At 49.5% G+C, this 17,818-nt stretch overlaps 8 protein-coding genes across 8 annotated transcripts; 4 read left to right on the top strand and 4 right to left on the bottom strand.

Moving 5' to 3' along the window:
- The first annotated feature begins 374 nt into the window (after positions 1–374).
- GGS22DRAFT_165604 (para-aminobenzoate synthase) lies at positions 375–3,399 on the top strand. The gene has a single exon (XM_047961714.1). It carries the CDS (start codon positions 607–609, stop codon positions 3,127–3,129), a length of 2,523 nt encoding a protein of 840 aa, XP_047818270.1. The 5' UTR covers positions 375–606; the 3' UTR covers positions 3,130–3,399.
- Positions 3,400–3,437: 38 nt separating this feature from the next.
- GGS22DRAFT_165602 (glycoside hydrolase family 63 protein) lies at positions 3,438–6,315 on the bottom strand. The gene is made up of 3 exons (XM_047961713.1): positions 5,938–6,315; positions 3,905–5,868; positions 3,438–3,842 (listed from the first exon to the last, which is right to left on the bottom strand). The coding sequence occupies exons 1-3, from the start codon at positions 6,185–6,187 to the stop codon at positions 3,579–3,581; spliced, it is 2,478 nt and encodes an 825-aa protein (XP_047818269.1). The 5' UTR covers positions 6,188–6,315; the 3' UTR covers positions 3,438–3,578.
- Positions 6,316–6,578: 263 nt separating this feature from the next.
- GGS22DRAFT_23129 (uncharacterized protein) lies at positions 6,579–7,792 on the top strand. The gene is made up of 2 exons (XM_047966548.1): positions 6,579–7,026; positions 7,124–7,792. Exons 1-2 carry the CDS (start codon positions 6,672–6,674, stop codon positions 7,639–7,641), a joined length of 873 nt encoding a protein of 290 aa, XP_047818268.1. The 5' UTR covers positions 6,579–6,671; the 3' UTR covers positions 7,642–7,792.
- On the bottom strand, positions 7,688–9,780 carry GGS22DRAFT_165597 (acid protease). Its single transcript, XM_047961712.1, has 5 exons — positions 9,044–9,780; positions 8,665–8,987; positions 7,975–8,604; positions 7,810–7,917; positions 7,688–7,751 (listed from the first exon to the last, which is right to left on the bottom strand). The coding sequence occupies exons 1-3, from the start codon at positions 9,583–9,585 to the stop codon at positions 8,141–8,143; spliced, it is 1,329 nt and encodes a 442-aa protein (XP_047818267.1). The 5' UTR covers positions 9,586–9,780; the 3' UTR covers positions 7,688–7,751; positions 7,810–7,917; positions 7,975–8,140.
- Positions 9,781–10,449: 669 nt separating this feature from the next.
- Positions 10,450–11,702, top strand: GGS22DRAFT_194905 (histone acetylation protein 2; the record flags this gene model as incomplete). The annotated part of the gene is made up of 2 exons (XM_047965584.1): positions 10,450–10,608; positions 10,775–11,702. The coding sequence occupies 2 exons, from the start codon at positions 10,450–10,452 to the stop codon at positions 11,672–11,674; spliced, it is 1,059 nt and encodes a 352-aa protein (XP_047818266.1). The 3' UTR covers positions 11,675–11,702.
- Positions 11,703–11,724: 22 nt separating this feature from the next.
- GGS22DRAFT_23102 (N-terminal nucleophile aminohydrolase) lies at positions 11,725–13,036 on the bottom strand. The gene is made up of 3 exons (XM_047966547.1): positions 12,838–13,036; positions 12,659–12,770; positions 11,725–12,540 (listed from the first exon to the last, which is right to left on the bottom strand). Exons 1-3 carry the CDS (start codon positions 12,873–12,875, stop codon positions 11,899–11,901), a joined length of 792 nt encoding a protein of 263 aa, XP_047818265.1. The 5' UTR covers positions 12,876–13,036; the 3' UTR covers positions 11,725–11,898.
- A 459-nt stretch (positions 13,037–13,495) lies between these two features.
- Positions 13,496–14,043, top strand: GGS22DRAFT_189559 (vacuolar protein sorting 55; the record flags this gene model as incomplete). Its single annotated transcript, XM_047964871.1, has 2 exons — positions 13,496–13,829; positions 13,910–14,043. The coding sequence occupies 2 exons, from the start codon at positions 13,496–13,498 to the stop codon at positions 14,041–14,043; spliced, it is 468 nt and encodes a 155-aa protein (XP_047818264.1).
- Positions 14,044–14,483: 440 nt separating this feature from the next.
- GGS22DRAFT_23092 (RabGAP/TBC) lies at positions 14,484–17,318 on the bottom strand. The gene is made up of 3 exons (XM_047966546.1): positions 15,572–17,318; positions 14,938–15,519; positions 14,484–14,885 (listed from the first exon to the last, which is right to left on the bottom strand). Exons 1-3 carry the CDS (start codon positions 17,112–17,114, stop codon positions 14,554–14,556), a joined length of 2,457 nt encoding a protein of 818 aa, XP_047818263.1. The 5' UTR covers positions 17,115–17,318; the 3' UTR covers positions 14,484–14,553.
- Positions 17,319–17,818: the final 500 nt, after the last annotated feature.

The raw sequence follows: 17,818 nt of genomic DNA, 5'->3' as shown, positions 1-17,818 counted from the left end.
AGGTGGATACTTCAACCCGGACTAAGAATTCCAGGTATCCAGTTTGAAACTCGGCGACAAGTAGCAATTCATTTTACCTACTTCAATGTTCTTGCAAGTTGAGCAATGCATATGTACCTTTTAGCAGTATTAACTTGATGGCACCTTCTTGCAGTAGTCAGGTCCAACTAGCTAATAAATACCCAGGCAGGACACTATTTTAGGTTAAAGTCTAGACTTCAGAGTTCCAAAGAGAAAAACGTCTAAAAAAGTCTAAAGAAAAGGAATTAGCAATAACGATCTCTGATCCACTGTCCGTGCCCAGGCTCATCGCTCCTATTTTAAGCTTAATAAATACTCCGTACCGCAGGTACTTACAGTTAGTTACTTGTCAGCGGCAAACATCCATTCCAAGGTCAACTGTCATCCCTTGAGAAATTTATTGAAAATTCTTCTTAATCGGGCTTATCATCCTCATCCTCCATAAATCACGAATGTCATAAATATCTCTTTACGCCATTTTCCTAATTCATAATCTACTTAGTATACTAAGTTCTTATCTTTAGACAGAGAAGGCTTCATCATGCACATCCGAGTCGAGGTTGCAACCTGGTCATAGCCCCGAATATGAATACTCCAAGGATTCTCTTTATTGATGCATACGATTCTTTTAGCAACAATATCGTTTCTCTTCTAACCACCACTCTAGATGCTCATGTTGACATCTTACCAATTGATCCACCCGGGCTCGACCCGAAAAAGCCGAATTTTACTGAGGAGTTGACTAACCTACTCCGTCGTTACGATGCCGTCGTTTGCGGACCAGGTCCCGGCTCACCGGACCTAGCTCAGGATGTGGGGCTCATGAGATATATATGGGATCTTGAGTCAGAACATCTAATTCCAGTGCTCGGTATATGTCTAGGCTTCCAAAGCTTGGTTGTGAGTTGTGGTGGTATCGTGAAGAAATTGAGTACCGGTCTTCATGGCATGATTCGAGAAATCGATCATGTAATAGATCAGTGTAGTTTGCAAGAAGGGAATATTTTCCATGGGGTTCCTCCTTTTAGGGCTACGCTCTACCATAGCCTTCACGCAGATATAGGACAGGACTATATAACTCCGGAGAACTGGGTGGCGTCCAAATGGACATCCCCACCTCATCTACCAGATGTGGCGCCGCTGGCGTGGGTGTATGAAAATCGTGGCGACTGTGTAGAACGAATTCTCATGGGCATGAAACACAGAACAAAACCGTTCTGGGGCTTACAATACCACCCCGAATCGATATGTACCGAACCCACCGGTCACCAAGTTATCAAGAATTGGTTCAACGAAGCAATACGATGGAATGACGCGAATGGTCGCATAATTAATCCTACACTCACTACTGAACTTCCCAAATCTGTCACAAGCAACTTTGAAGAAGATATGGATTGTTCAGAACCTGAAATGATATATTCCTATCCGCGGACCAACAACAATACCGATCTCGCATCGCTGGGGGTCAACTACCACTACAGTTCGAGGACTCTAAAACTCCCAATTCATATCGAGGCTCCAGACATCGTCGAGATACTGCAAGGCGACAAGAAGGATTTCATCATTCTAGACTCTGCAAGCGCGAAAGCGAATAGAATCGGTGCTGATGTTCGAGGGCGGTACAGCATCATCGCCCTCGACGTAGATCAAGCATTGAAATTAGAATACAGAACAGGAGACAGACATGTTGCTCTACGCGGCCCAACTTCTCAAATATCCACACAGGAAGTATCCGAAAAGATCGATCTCGCAGCTGGACAAACCATATGGCAGCTATTGGCTAAATTTTGGGCTAGGCGTAGAATGACAACGGATGATAGTTCAACGCCGTTTCTCGGTGGTTTCATGGGCTATACTACTTACGAGCTGGGCCTGGAAGGCATTGATGTTCAATCGAGCCAAGAGAGACTCCATCACAGACCAGATCTCTGCTTCGCCTGGGTCACTAAAAGTATTGTCATAGACCATACCAAAGGGGTAATACGTCTACAATATCTATCACCTTCGGAATCTGAAGGAAGAAGATGGGCAGATTCTATCGCCGAGAAAATCCACACTTCACCAATTTGGTTGGATGGACTTCGCGTAGATTTTAATAAGCGCGCGCAGCTGAGCCAACTTACGCCACCATCAACACCCAAATCCCCCTTCACAAAGGCGTCCATACAAGTACCGGATGCTGACGAATATGAGTCGAAAGTGCGAACTTGTCAGGATTATATCGCTTCGGGCGACTCGTATGAACTATGCCTTACAGACCAGACGCATATCACAAGACCCAGAAGTCTCTCAACAACAGAACCATCCCGTCTAACCCCCCTAGAACCCGGAAAACCGCCACAAACCTCATGGCAGCTCTACCGATCCCTACGCTCACGCCAACCCGCCCCTTTCGGGTCCTACATCCGACTCGGCGGCGCTACTCTGATCAGCAGCTCACCAGAACGGTTCCTCGAATTCAGCGCAGATGGGCTCTGCTCCATGCGTCCCATGAAAGGCACAGTCCGCAAGTCGCGCGCGGTATCTACCCTCGAGCAAGCAGAGGCCATCCTCCACGTGCCCAAGGAAGAGGCCGAGAACCTGATGATCGTAGACCTGGTGCGCCACGACCTGCACGGTGTGTGCGGGCCCGGCCGCGTCGACGTCCCGAAGCTCAATATCGTCGAGGAGTACGCCAGCGTTTTTCAGATGATCAGCGTAGTCGAGGGCAGACTCCCTCGCGACGGACCTAAAACCGGGCTCGATGTCCTCGCCGCTAGTCTACCTCCCGGCAGCATGACAGGCGCCCCGAAGAAACGCAGCTGTGAGATTCTGCAGGATATCGAAGGCCACAAGGAGCGTAGCTTATATTCGGGGGTTGTGGGATATATGGATGTGGCGGGGAAAGGCGACTGGAGCGTTACGATCCGTAGTCTGTTCCGCTGGGACGATGAGAGGGTTGGTGGTACGTCGGGGGATGCCGCGATCCAACAGCAGCAGCAGGATCTTGAGGTCTGGCATATTGGTGCTGGGGGCGCGGTGACGGCTCTGAGTACGGCTGCGGGTGAACGTGATGAGATGTTTACGAAGCTGAAGGGGCCGTTAGGGGTTTTTGATGATGAGGCGTGATGGGGGAGAGTATGTACATGGTATTTGTGTGTATAGGTAGGTATGTGCTATACGGGCGATGCACTTCAACATGGGATCTACGATTGTTAGATATGAGTTCATTACATAGGATAGGACGGGTATTTCCAGCGGAGCATTTATTGGTAGGTGGATGGATGTGCATCTCAACGATAAAACGTGGGAAGGGGTATGGCCGGGAACATCGCAGCTCATTCATCATAGAGTCGCATAGTAGAACCGGATACCACACGGCATTGCATAAAACCGAATCATATTTTCATCTTACAGTTCTTCGCTTTGTCATGAAGTTCTTCTTGAACGTGGTGGAGATCATTTATCATTTGTGTCGTTTCTGCTCTAGTCAATGTAAAATTGGCTATTTAAACTTCTCAACATTCGCATTCGGCTTAGTCAGCCCGGTCTCATAATGGTAGACTATGTCTACACATCTACAACTCGTCTCGTTCATGACTCTCATAGCTGCCCTCAGTCCACCAGCTCAGATCATCCAAAGCCATGACTTTGACTACGAGACTAGTCCATCCGGTGAAGTGCTGGGTGCGCTGGCCCTTGCCGGTCTCGGGGTTGTACTGCTCCCACGCGAAGCCCGTCTCCTCCCAGCTGTTGTACACGGTCTCGACTACGTTCTTGCGTAGTTTGACGTATAGGTCCTTGGCTTTTGCGGAGTGGGGGCCTGGGTTGAGGACGTAATTCTGCGGTAATTGTTAGATAAATTTGAAAAGTTTCAAGTCTTGAAGGGAAGGGGAAGGCTTACTCGGAGTTGGATGATAGCGAGGTAGTTCATGTTGATCCACACGGGGCTCCTCCAGTAGTTCTCATCTGTACCGTAGAACTCGGACTTCTTGCTCAAGCTCCTGATGCCGTGGGGGCTGAAAAGCTCCTCCTCATCTCCTAGCAGGTCAAGAACTTTGCCAAGCTTAGGGTCGTTAGGCTCTAGTAGACCTAGCAAGAACGGGAATAGAGAGATGTAGCCCTTGTGGCAGACTAAGGTATGTTCCTCGAAATCGTCGATAGTAGCATCACAGAAGGCGCCAGCGGACTCAGACCAGTGTAGATCTACTAGGTTGTGAGAGATACCGTCGAACGCTTTGTTGTACTCCTGCACATCTTCAGGAAGACCGACGAAATCCGCAATCTTCGCTAGTACTTTAGCCGACAAACCCATCCAAGACATCAAGTCCACGTGCAGCTCGCCGGGGTGAGGAGGTTGAGGTCGAGGGTAATCGTCAAGACCGCTCGTTAGAATGTGTTGAACGGATCGTCCGCGCCATCGGTAAGCCTCTTTATTCGAATACGCTTCTCGGTCATATCCTTTGATGTCGCCGGATTGGGTCTTCTTGAACCACAAGAATTGACGTCGGAGCAGAGGGTATAGACTGCGAAGATACTCGATACCTAATTCAGGGTTGTCTACATGCGCGCTCTCAAGGACAGTGTCTAGTGACAGATGTTCTTTACCTGTAGTCTGGCTTCCGTTCGTCTTCATTAACTTCTCCGTGAAGGCCTCGAGGACGAGGTACAACGTCGGAGGGTTGGCATAGTGTGGATACTGAACTTGGAACTCGGCCGGCACCTTGCTTCGAGCCTCGTCACCCAGAATCTGCTCTCGAGCAATCCAACCATCTTCGTCCATCAGGTTATACCAGCTTTTCACGACTTCAAGAGTAAGATCAATGTCCCAGTCAGAAATTGGGAGAAGGTGGAAACCTTCATCCCACAGGAATCCACGAGGGAAGAAGGGTCTGGATGGAATACTAGAGAACAGCTCAAACGGACCCTCAAGCTGTTCCTGCCTGCGAGCGCGAGCTTCTGCGGTTTCCTCCCAGAAGCCCTCATTTTCTTCATCGTACTCGGAGGCATATGACCGATCGACAACATGTTTCCCGTAGAAATATCCTATACCTCCTGCAAGGTTGGAGAGCATGCTCCGTCCAAACTTGCGATACTTGTCATCATTGAATGGGGCCTGGGGAGCAAAGACATCCGCAAAGCGCTCATTGAAAGATTCAGTTGTTGACTTGATCTCTCGAGTCAAGTCCTCACTCGTAATTTCCGCACCAGCAGAACCGCTCGAGAACAGAATATCAAATTCGAAAGGTCCTTCGAAAATCTTCTGAACAAGATGTATGTTTCCAGGGTTTGGTTTGTGTGCGAGTTGGTAGACTTGCCAAGGAGGAGGTGCGTTGTCGGCGCCGTATTCCTGAATAATCTCATCCACGCCGGCCTTAAGTTGTTGGAATAATAACTGCTTAGCCTGCCATAAGTGCTCCTCGGGTACACTTAACGATTGAACTGTAGTCTTCTCGAGGTCTCTTTTACCCGATATGGGGTGAGCGCTGCTGGGGTGCTCACCCTTACCCTTAGTAACGACTAACTTAAAGTCCCCAAGAGATTGGGATTGACCCAAAAACGGCACATCGCCTTCGAATCCGTTCTCATCGCTATTGCCAATCTCAACAGTGTCGCCGAGAGCCTCAGAGGCAACGTAGAATAACACGGTAGTTTTGAGATCAGGGGGCGCATCCTCTCGAGGCTCACCCTTGATGCGGGCAGCCCAGCTTCCGCCATGGCCACCACCAGGAATTTTCACAAATTCAGTGGTGATATCGATTCTGTTCCCAGCATCACGAATATGCTGGACGCCACCTTTTCGAGTATCATACTCATCCCATCCATAACCTGCCATTCCCTCATTTTGCTCACATGTGTACCGGAAACCTATTTATTCAAGTTAATAATGAATTTTCGCGTTGTTTTAATTTGATGCATCGGGATCAGCGGTCTTACTGTTCTGAACATCGACATAGTTATCAACTTTTGCCCATAAGAGACCAGTCGTCACACTTTTTGGGATTCTAGGTCGAACGCCAAAATACAAGTTTGGACGATAAGGACCCCATAATAGGCTTTGGTTGTTCAGACGACCAATCTCGGCGTTGAGGACTCCTTCATCTTGAGCCTCACATACCGACAAATTAGGGAATAAGGAAAGAAGAAGAATTGACAGCAGAGCCGTCAATTGGCTTGATAATGCCATAATGGCATCGAACAAGTACTGTCTTTTCTCTTCTTACCTATTAGAAGGAGCAATGATAAGTTATAAGGAGTCAATTTGGAATTCGGACCAGCCTAAAGAGCCTAATAAGAAGCTCGAGAAGCTTAAAAGTGAACACAGTTTTGGAAATTTGGAGTTTGGGGAAGCTCCAATTGATTTGACGTCAGGGTCCAACCCCCTACACTTTCCAGGTAGTACGCGGTTGCATACGTGTGCATACGCTATAAAATCCAGGGCAACCCCGCCTGGAACCGAGCTGTAGGGGGGTCCATAGCAAACGCTTAGCAAACGCTTTAGTTGGGTTAGCGTACTAGCTTTAATCGATAACCTTAATTCCTATCGTTATAGACGCCTTACATAACTTTCTCTTAAACCTGAATCACGGTCATTTTACATCATCTACATAGTCTACAAATCGTAACCATATTCCGCAGACTCAGTCAATTGTTTTCTTAACGAAATAAATATGGCCGATCAACCTCGTCGGCGTCGGAACCGCCCCGATAGCAAACAGATGTGGGATGAATCCGACCGTCGCAACCGCAACGAGCCCAACGCGCGCGACAAACGAGACGACCGCGGCCGGGATCGAGACGAACCACCCCGCGAACGAGAACGAGACCGCCGCTATAGATCCAGATCCCGATCTCCTCGACGAGACCGACGGGACAAGAACCGCGACCGTCGAGACAGGGACCGCAACCTTGATAGGGGTAGACCACGTGAGAACGACGAAGCGCGGCCTAGAGCAGACGAGCGTCGCGAGAAGAATAAGAATAAAGGAGATCGTCATCGCGATAGAGATGAGCCTGCTCCAAAGGGTACGTTTACGCTTTCCTCGAGTAGAAGTGCTACTTATCGAAAGCAAAAGTTATATGCATTTGGGGGTTATTAGGGTTAGGGTTAACATTGATATAGGTCCGGCTCGAGATCGAAGTCCCCGACGCTCTGCATCGCCAGCTCGAAGCCCGGCTGGGAAGGTAGATCGCAACACGCACAACAACTCACCACTCCCAACGCGACCAAGACCCGGCGGAAAAGCTGAATCAGGGTTGGGATCCTCGCTTCAGTTTAAGGTTGGAGGAAAACATGACGACGATGCGAACCGTGGAGGGAAGAGTGCGGCGGGAGGCAAATTCTACGATGCCAGAGGTTCTACTGATGAGGCTGAGGACCGAAGACGACGAACCGAGACGCCAAATTCCGACCGCGGGGATGCCATGGACGAGGATGTCGACGAAGAGGATGTTGTTGTCGAGGATGACGGACTAAGTGCCATGCAAGCAATGATGGGATTCGGCGGTTTCGGTACCACAAAGGGAGCCCATATACCAGGCAATAATGCCGGCGCAGTGAGGAAGGAGAAGAAGACCGAGTACCGACAGTACATGAACCGTATCGGTGGTTTTAATCGCCCGCTGAGTCCATCGCGGTAATCGTAATACCTACCTACTGTTTTTTTATTGCTTTTTTTGATACACTACGAATCAGACTATGGAGAAGATGAGTTTCCTTGAAAGGGGCGTAGGGAATACACGGACCAGAGGTTAGGTGCTCTTAATTTGATGATCATTATAATCCTTGTTGACGTATCTTATTACTAGCAAATGGACAGGTGAACGGTATCGTTGATATCTGCTTGCTGGGTTCTCCAATTCTCGTTACACGCCAGGTGTTAATATGGGAATGAGAGGTGACATGGCTCTTTTTTGGTAAGATGATTATCGTGAAGACTACGCTTAGTCAACAACCACTGAGAAGCAATTTAGAGCCATCCTACATGCTACCCCTTTTTGGTAAGACGAGTAATAAACCATATTTTTCATGACAATTATAAGTTTTGACAAATAGTCGAAACAATAAATAGGTAGTTTGTTAACTATGGTGGTACATATTCAATTCTTAGCTGGATACATCAACTACGACCTGTCTAACCTAATCTAGCCTCTGAGCAAACTTCAGCTCCTTCTTATCCGAAACGTCGAATACGGCAACAATTTCTTGCATAAAAGTGTCGCCAAGGATATAGGAACCTGTCTGGCCGGATCCAATGCCGGACAAACAGCGATTAGAGCCTTCGGCCGCTGTCTCGGGTAGTATCATGCTGCTTGGGTGGGTGCGGATTGCCTTTCCACCGATCACGATATCGAGAGTCGGCGGTATGGCATCACACTCTACACTCCATATCATACTGTCCTCCTGCTGACCAGGTGGCGTGTACGCATTATTTATGGCTTCCGCCACGACACCCGGGAGTAAGTTAATCGTCGTGCCCGAATCTACTAAATGATATGGTAGGTTAGTCGCCGTCTGATTTATCGTAGTACTGTTCCAGGAGATGGAGTCGATCGCAATGTCATAGTAGAAATAATCTGTCTTGCCAGAGGTCGTAGTAGCCTACGTTATGATATTAGTTTATATACTATTACGAAACTCAATATAAGGGATAAGTCTGACCTGTTGAATCGGCACCGTGGTGTACTCTCCCGTCTTGACAGGAGGAACGCCACCAAAAGCAATAAACGACCGGTTCTCGTCACGGGACATAGCGAAACTCAAGATAGGATCCGCTACCTTACTCGTGCCCATGGTCTCGACAAGGGGTGAGTAATTTACGAGATTGTCTATGCTGTCGTTGCGCGGGTCGTTGCCCGTGAAGGCTGCTGTGAGTCCTCTTAGACCAAGGCCAAGGATACCGCTCGATACGCCATCGCCCCCAAATGCAGCTACATTCACAAGAGCAAATTGCTGCTTGGGGATGGTGACGTTGGCCACAGTGATGCTTGAGGATGTATGAGATTAGAATATACTTGGATTGAATACGGTGTTATTACATACTTTGCAAATCCCATAGGGCCATTTAAGTAGTCGCCACTCAAATATGAAATATTTAGATTTTGATTGTCAATTTTTCCATCCGGGAAATCCCCTTTGAACAATGGACCGAAAGCACACTCTTCTTGCGGTACATCCTGTCCATCATAGGGATCCAAACATTGAAATCCATCTGAGATAATCCAAGTGTCGCTGCTGCCTGTGTCTGGGATCATGTAGTATTGCTCTGCACCGAAGCCCACTTTCATGATATATTCAACCTGGTGTAATTCGGCTCTCAGGGTGTCGACGCCTTCTGGGTCATTTGGGTCATCGACGAGGTCATTCGCAATGGCCTTATTCTTTCGGTTCTGACGAAGAACATCGAACGTCCGTGAGAGGCCTGGCTGCCGCTGGACTCTTGCGAGGGTGTGGAAATTCTCCGTAATAGCCAAGCCGGCCTGAGCAGCAAAGCTACGGGTTTGCAGCATGTTGTCGATGGGGATAGCAGCCCCGAGCCCAAGGGTTAAACCACCCAATAGGGCTTGTAATATGAACCCGGCCATTCTGTAGGAGAAAATTTGGTCCAACTTGGCAATTAGAAAGGAAGGCTAGACACTGCCACTGTAGCGAATGCAGATGATCCCTAGAGCTAGTAACAGCTCTGCGAGCGAGCTATGGCGTCTATTTGTACATCTCGTCTTCCTCCCCCAATACCACGCATGGGTGGCTATGAACCGGCTGGGCGGCGGAACAGCTCAATATATCGAGCCAAGAGGGGAGAAGGCATGCTATATATTAATGGCCCCCATTAAAAAGTAGAGCCTCGTGTTATTCGTGTAGACAAGCCATGATGAGCACAATATGTTACCTCATCATGCTAGGAGTACCGGAACGTCGTAGCCGTTACGGAGAAGGTATCTTGACGATCATTGACTTTTTCACTTAATCTCAGAAATATTGGGTGAAGAAAGTAACGTATAAGCAGGGTCGCGTGGCATTGCATGAGTATTTTGCACGATCTTGGATATATTAATCAATATAAAAGGTTGGAGGAAAGCTGAAATGGTTGTATTGGAAGGGTCCGTTATATTGGGGGATCTGCCATGAGCCGATCCTGCCTGCCAGGTCCTGTAATGATAGTGGGTCCCGCTATAAGCCGCCTATGAAATTCCGCAATTAGGGCTGCGGGGAGGCCTAGCTCCTGCACCGATTACCGCTGAAAATAGGGTAAGGTTTCGGCATTGGAGATACTTCATCCATAGTACCTGCATGACGTTAGATGGTTTACTTGGGCACAGAAGGCACTCCTAAGGTCTAGACGATAACTACGACCTGTAACTGAATCTTAGGGCAGAGCTGGGCGAGAATAATTGATAACATCAAACTCTAGGCGGTCTCAGCTATTTCCCACCAAACAGAAGAGAGATATGTCGTCATCGGCTCAGTCGCATGCCAGATCGCATGCCCTTCTCTTACTGCAGAAACTGCTCAATCTGCGAGATAGCGCCAGCCCGCTAACTCTGGTCCTCGACACCCTAGAGCAGAGCGCTAAGCCTCTGATCGGCGAGTTCCTGAGCAGAGCCAAGGTCTGTATTCACAAACCTAGCAGTCTACGATCCATCTCACATCTCGCCCCTTTCCGAATCCTTCATATGAGTTTCACTCAGTTCCCTATAATTTCTATTTATCACTTATTCTCTTATATTACTCAAGAAAACAAACATAAAGTGAACACCCACTAACCCCACCCAGGCCACCAAAAGCAAAACCCTCTTCCTCTCCCTCAGCACCCTCAAAAAGCCGCCCAACGTCGACATCTTCATCAAAGCGCGCTGCAAATCCCCAGACTCGCTCCGCAGCGAAATAACCTCGCACTTCCCCCCGGGGACGCCGGGCCACGCGCACAAAGTGCTCATCGTAATCGACGCGCTGAACCCTCTCGCGCAAGCGCTGTCATCTAACCTATCCCTCTTCCTCTCCAGCCTCATCACGCCCCTCGTCTCCCTCGTCGGCGTCTACCACGCCGACGTCCCGCTTGTGTTCTCCCCGGGCTGGAATGAGTATGAGCCGCACCCCCTGACGACGCTTACGCACTTAGCCACGGCGGTTCTCCGTGTCGGGTCGCTGTACCAGGCCGCTGAGCGGCGGCGCGCCGAGAATAGGAGTTTGCCGGCGCCGGAGTGGGGGTTAGCGGAGGGGCGGGAGGGGGTGCTGATCGGGCTAGGGGGAGGGAAAGGTGGTGGAAGTGGAGACGGGGACGGGTTCGTGCTCGAGATGGAGATGCGGCGGCGGAGCGGGCGTTCCGTGGCCGAGAAGTTTGTTTTAGTACCGCGGGCGGTGCAGGTACAAGTACGGAACGCAGGTGCGGATGGGAAGGGGAAGATCGAGGCGTCGAGGCTGTATCTCCTATCGGACCATCCCGCGTTTCGGGACCCGGGGGATGGTGAACAGGGGGGTGTGGCGGGTGAGGGAGATGGGGAGATGGAGACTACGTTTAACCTTGGGCTGACGGAGAAGCAGAGGAGGGATAGGGAGGGTATTGTGTTGCCGTATTTTGACGCGCAGAAGGATATAGGGGCGGGCGAGGGGGGAAGGATTTTATATGAGATGGGGCGGGAGGATGATTTCGATGATGAGGAAGACGAAATATAAAACCTAATATACCAACGCCTTCTCGCGGCTATAAGCCTTAAGATGAAGACCAAGATGTCAGACTTTTCCGATTTGTTTCGTGATTTATTTGTCGTCTATTGATACATCTAGATAGCGCCGCGACATAAGCGCACCAACCGATGTCCTTACGCCCAAGTGAAATGCAAGTAATTCATCTACCACACTAGGTCCACTGGTCGTTAATTTTTCCCTCTTCTTATTTCTTACTCGTCCACTTGCATACCCTCACTATCACCCGCCTCGCCACCGCCCTCGTTATCGTCCGCCACGCTGTTAATCCACTCCTTAACATCCGCACCATCATGCACCTTGAAGAACTCAAGCCCCTTCTTCCCCGGCTCCTTCAAGCCCACAACACCCACACTCGTGTTCTCAACCGTCAACTCGCGGTCCTGGACCAGCGTCTCCTTCAACGCCTTCAAGCCATGTCTAACCAGCTCGTCCCTCCCACAATCAGGGAACTTATCCAGGTTCTTCTCGAGGTAAGTGCGTGCCATCTGGGAGCGCGCGCCGATAGCGCAAGCCAGCATCTCCTGGGTGAGGCCGCTGGGCTGGAACTCGAAGAGGTGGGTTCCGGCCTCGTCGACGCCGGCGATGAGGAGGCCCACGCCGTAGGGCCGCTTGCCGTAGTGCTGGGTGTAGAGCTGGGCCTTGTCGCCGATGAGCGAGACGAGCGTCTCGAGCGGCATCGCGCGGTCGTATGTTAGTCGCTGCGAGAGACACTGCTGCTTCATGAAGTTCGAGAGCACGCGGGCGTCAGATGTTAGCCCGGCGATTGCTAGCCCGACGTGCTCGTCGACTGCGAAGAGTTTCTTCTGGTATGAGGAGAGTTCTTCTGCGTTTCGCTAGGTGGACCGGGTGTATATGTTAGCTTTCGTTCCATTTCTTTTTCTCTTTTCTTCCCTTCTCTTGGGGCTCGAGATGGTGATAGGTGTAGGTGGGGTGATGGTGGTGTTTTCGTACCTTAATGGCGACTAGAACTGCGTGTGTCTTGCTGGTCAAGCCCACCACAACTGAACCCTGCTTCACGGCCTCGGCGGCATATTCAACCTGAAATATTCTCCCTTGCGGGGAGCTGAGAAGGTGGTTAGATATAGGTACCGATTGACAAGGGTTATTTCGGTTGACGGTTCGGAGCTTACAATGTGACTGAATCGTTGTCGTAGTTGTTTCTGAACATATTGCCGGTATGTCAAGCTTATCTCCTTTTTAATGACCGTGGGTTGGACGTGGGATTGTTGAGAGGGTATTCGGAAAGTTGGATTGTATAGGTGGATAGGTATTGGTATTGATAGACGCAAGGCTAAGGCTAGAGCTCACAAGACGTCCGCTGTAGTTTGGTTTGGCAACCACAAGGCAGCTCAAGAGCTTCGTCGCACCTCTCATTTGGGACTAGCGCGGATGCCCCTAGCTCCAGGCTTAGGTAAACTTGCAGGGATAAGCACCTGAGGTACTTAGGTACAAATTGTCTATCGCTCGAGCTTCGGACCCCAAACAGTTCCCAAAGTTTAAGACCCCAGCAATTAATAGGTTGAAGACGGCCAAGGCTGAGAGTCTGACGACAACATCTTGTAATTCGAATCAACCACCACGATACCCCAACCAGTCTAATTACTCAACGCAGCGAGTGTTTTTCCTTTGTCCCGCCGTGCGAGCCACCGACAACACTCGATCTTCTCTTCTCGATCCGCTTACAGCTCTAGCTCGTCGTTCCCGCGTAATCCAGGAGCCAGTCTCCAGCTCCCATTCCAATCTTCCCGCACCTTCACCTCCAGTCCGCCGCGCCTCGTCTCGCCCACGATGCCGACCGCGGGGCTCAAGACCATCATCGCGCTGTCGTTCGTCCTCGCGATCGGCTTCCTCCTCGTCATCCTCTCCTGCGCACTATACAAGGTCTACTATCCTCTGCTCGTCGTCGCCACCTACGTATTGGCGCCCGTGCCCAACTGGATCGCCTCCCGCTGCGCGAACCCGGATGACTTCGTTGAGAGTACCGGGAATGGCGTACTCGATCTCGGTCGTTTCTGCACTGGGTTTATGGTTGTTATGGGGATCGGTAAGGCTTCCCCTTCTGCTCGGTCTATTCATTTGTCGTCTCCTAAACTGCGCACTATGGGGCACGAGCGCATTACGCGTACATCTATACATTTAATACATACAGACAAGATACAACAAGAGCACTGTATACTAACAGATTATTTCCCTCCTATCTAGCCCTACCTGCTGTTCTAGCGCACTCGGCTTTAATCGGCATCCCGGCGATGATCATGTGTATTATCGGAGGACTTCTGATCTACGGGACTATCATCTCGTTCGGCATGTTCTTCCAGGAGGAGCAAGAGTTTTGATGGGCTTGATCTCGTGACGAGGACGACGGATACCCGGGATCACATGGATCGGAAGTAAGAGAAGGGCAAACGGCCAGTTTGCGTCGTTGTAATATATGCGTACTATGCGAATTCAACGGAGTGTGGGCAAGGATTATTACTACTACTGGGTTGGCATAGGTTGTCATCTTTCGGAGCATCATCGAAGATTTTTCCCCCAGTATTGCATTGTCTCTATTATATCGGAATATTCTATGCGACGCAAAATGTACCCATGTGCTTTTGATCTTGATTATATGAACCTCTTTTATCGTCGAGAAGCATACCGTATAGAGCAGTGTTGGAATACTTCATACCATGCCCTCTTTCTCAATATTTGTGATACTACATAACCCCGACGCCATATCCCTTCGAACCCTAAGTTCCACGTACCTCATGATGTATAACCCGAATTTCCCTAACATAAAATACACATACCTCAAGTTCGATGTTGACCTTAGTCTAAGCAATTACCTAATCGACTACTACCTCCTAGGTAGATTCAGTAGTAACACTATTACGCTTCTTGTGAGTGTGTGGTAAAACCTCTATAGTCTTACTGAGCAACTTCCGTAATTCAGGGGTGATCGTCTTCTTCGTTTGCTCCTCAGGAGCTTTCCCATTTCTAGTTCCCGACTGCGGGGATGCTCCCGATGATCCAGACGCAGATGTCGAGTTAGGGGATGGCGAGTCCTTAAGGACCCTCGGCGCTGGGAAGTTCTGCTTCTTGTCTATAGCCTCGATTAACCGTTGGAAACGGCGGAATAAGGCCTCTGCTCGGATTAAAATCAACTCAAGGTCCATCGTGTTTGATAGTTCGTTAACTGGAACATAGTTAGACATGATGAGTTTGGAGGAATATGTTAGAAAGCTTACCATATTTTAGAACCTCGTCGAAATGCTTCAGGTGTATCATGATGATATCTCGGTGCTTTTCTAGAATAGCCAAGGCAATAAACAGGTGGAAGCTGCTGCTGAGGTAGTCCGTCCAGAGCACTTCCCATAGGTGCAAAACATCCATCCACTGGAACTCCCGTTTATACCAGACGAGCAACATGCGGAAGAAAAAGAAGAAGTTGGTGCTATCAGCAGACTCAAGATGAGCGTATAGCTTTGGATCCATGAAGTGAACTAGGTGGTCGAGTGTAAGGAGCTGGTTTCGCATGCCAGACTGGTCGCGGAGGAAGTTTCGTTCCATCCGCTCCATGAAGCGCTGGAAGCCCCAGAACGCCGCCGCGTCGTCCTGCATAACAGCGTATATCGGTGCAAGTAAATCGGACATCCCCTGAACGTAGCCGAGATCTTTGTTATACTCGTTGTAAGTGAGAAGCATATCCTTCAATTGTTCCATATGCACATTGGTGCCAGCTTCGGCGAACGGGGAGTCGGGGTCGGGGTGAGGAAGATCCTCTCCTGCGAAGATTGGGACCGTGCGGTCAGTTCGATGAACATCCTTTTCTAGATATACGGTTAGCATGTTGTTATTGCAAATTTAGATAGCAAGCCTTACCGATTCGGCATCTTTGCTCTCTCCACCATTCGCCTTCTTCACCTTCACCACCAAGATCAACTAGTCTCTCCCACCAAGCAGCCTTGAGCTTCACATACTCGTCCCTAAGAGATGCCATTTGCGCCTTTCGTTCTTCTGCTGTGCTATACCAGTCGTAAACACCAAGCAGGAACATCCAGGCCTCCTTTCGGACACCATCATCTGGATCCAGACCACCATGGAAAACTCTCTCTTTGACCTCGTCAACAGTGACTGCCAGACGTCCTGTTCTGGGGTCAAAGAAAGTGGTCCACTCCTTTAAAGTAACAGTTTTTCTTCGTTCTTCTAAAGACATGTTGCTCGTTTCTAGCAACTCAAACTCCCCCACATCAGTATCTTCTAGTTCTAAGACATCGCGAGCGGTCCATATCCTCTGGTTTCGATCCCTTTCACTCTGCTCGGCCATTCCCATGGCCCATCTAGCCAGGTATATCCTAGCGCTGTCGAATTCATCCTGCAATGTCTGAACTTCGGGATTTCTCATCAACTTGCGTACTTGAGGTGGGAGTCTTGGGTTGTCTATGATCTCCTGCGCGGTTCTCCGTGTAAACGTAGTGACTTTGCTGAACTTCTCCAGAATATTCCACCCCGTCTCCTTCACGAACTTCATAACGGGGTCCATACCCGCGTCATTCTGGCTACTAGAACCCGCTGCTGAGCGTCTAGCACCAGGTGAACGTAAACCTTGAGAACTATCCCGTCGGCCAATTGACGAGGGTGTACTTGAAGTCAACTTTCCACCAAAGGCCTCACTATCTTCCTTGGTAGGCTCGACTAAGTAGATATTCGGCTCAGCACCACTCCTCTCGATCCGGATGTAGCGTTTTAGCCAGCGGAGAACCTCATCACCTCCCCAGAACATTTGTCCATTTTCGCCGAAGGGGTCAAAGTTGTCCCTGGCTCGCTTCTTTTTCTGGAGTATGGTCGACTGGCATTCGCTGTCGTGGAAGAACAAAGCTGGAAAGCTGTCTCCGGCTCTGGTGTTGATCACCAGAGATCCAAACCACCACCCTAAACTTGGAGGGCGTACTAGTAGGGAGTATATGGCACTGACTGGTATCGCAAAGGCATAGTGACCGATTGATCCTTTGTGAGTCGTTACGGTTGGAGGTGGTGGTACGAGATAGCTCTGCTTTGGAGGGGAATCGGCATCGATTAGGTCGACCTTGACATAGATACTCTCGGCATCACCGAGAGAAGATTCAGGCAGCCAAGCGAGTAGGAGATCCGCGGAAGCTGGAGAAATGGAGCTCTTCGAGGAGGAAGACGTAGGTCGTTCGCCGCGGGGACCTTTTTGTTGCAATAGTGCTATGTAGCCTGCGATATTATCCTTTGCTGACGGGGTAGGATGGATATAGACTTTGCTCTTGGAGTATAGGAGTTTAACCCCTTTCCCAGTCTCTGTATGGGTGATAGTATCATACTCGCCCTCCTCATCGTCGCTAAGGGCGTAGAAGCTGCCCGTAGGCGAGCTGGCTCGACCCGGTGGGGGAGCTGATGTCATGGCGGGGTGTGGTGTTATCCAACTCGGATGGGCTGGAAGTTGAAAGTTGGCGAAGTGAGGAATGCGTGATAGTATAAGTTAATTGGGTCTCAACCCCGGACAGCTAGGAACTCGTTTCTGCAATCCTTTGAAGCTAAATTTTCAAAGGAAGGCTCGAACATGTGAGCGTGTAAAGTTAAAAGTTTGGGGGTGATCTGGTGTTGAATAGGACAGCAGGTGCAGTACCGTCTCATGTGCCCCGCCACTCGCCAATACCTTTAGAATCCACTGTTTGTACCGCTAAGTACCTTCTGGAATGCCCGCTAAAATTCGGTACCAAGGCCCATTGCATTAGCTCGCAATTGCCCAGTCATCTGCATTCCATTCCATCTGTCACTCCATTTTGGGGGCTAAGACTAGACGTCGGCGTGACAAATCACGCTCGTGATATTAGTTATTGTCGAATATAGTAACGAATATAGTATATGGAATTGCCAACACTCGTAAACCCAAACGAACAGGAAAGTTTCCTATATTTATCCAAGCCTCTAAAGAATCCCACACTGTACTTGATCTCCAAGACTTTCCACAACGCAGGGGTGAGGACACGAATTTCGTTGGCAACGTTGCGAGGCCCACGCATATAGAATACGCAATTCAGAAATAGGCAACAGTATTATTATGTCCCCGTCTATCACCTACCACCTATCACCTAAACCGCCTAA

The sequence above is a fragment of the Annulohypoxylon maeteangense genome, assembly GCF_022496945.1.
Source record: "Annulohypoxylon maeteangense strain CBS 123835 unplaced genomic scaffold GGS22scaffold_10, whole genome shotgun sequence".
NCBI lineage: Eukaryota > Fungi > Ascomycota > Sordariomycetes > Xylariales > Hypoxylaceae > Annulohypoxylon > Annulohypoxylon maeteangense.
Note: the sequence above shows the minus strand (reverse complement) of the source record. Positions and strands in the feature narration are given on the sequence as shown.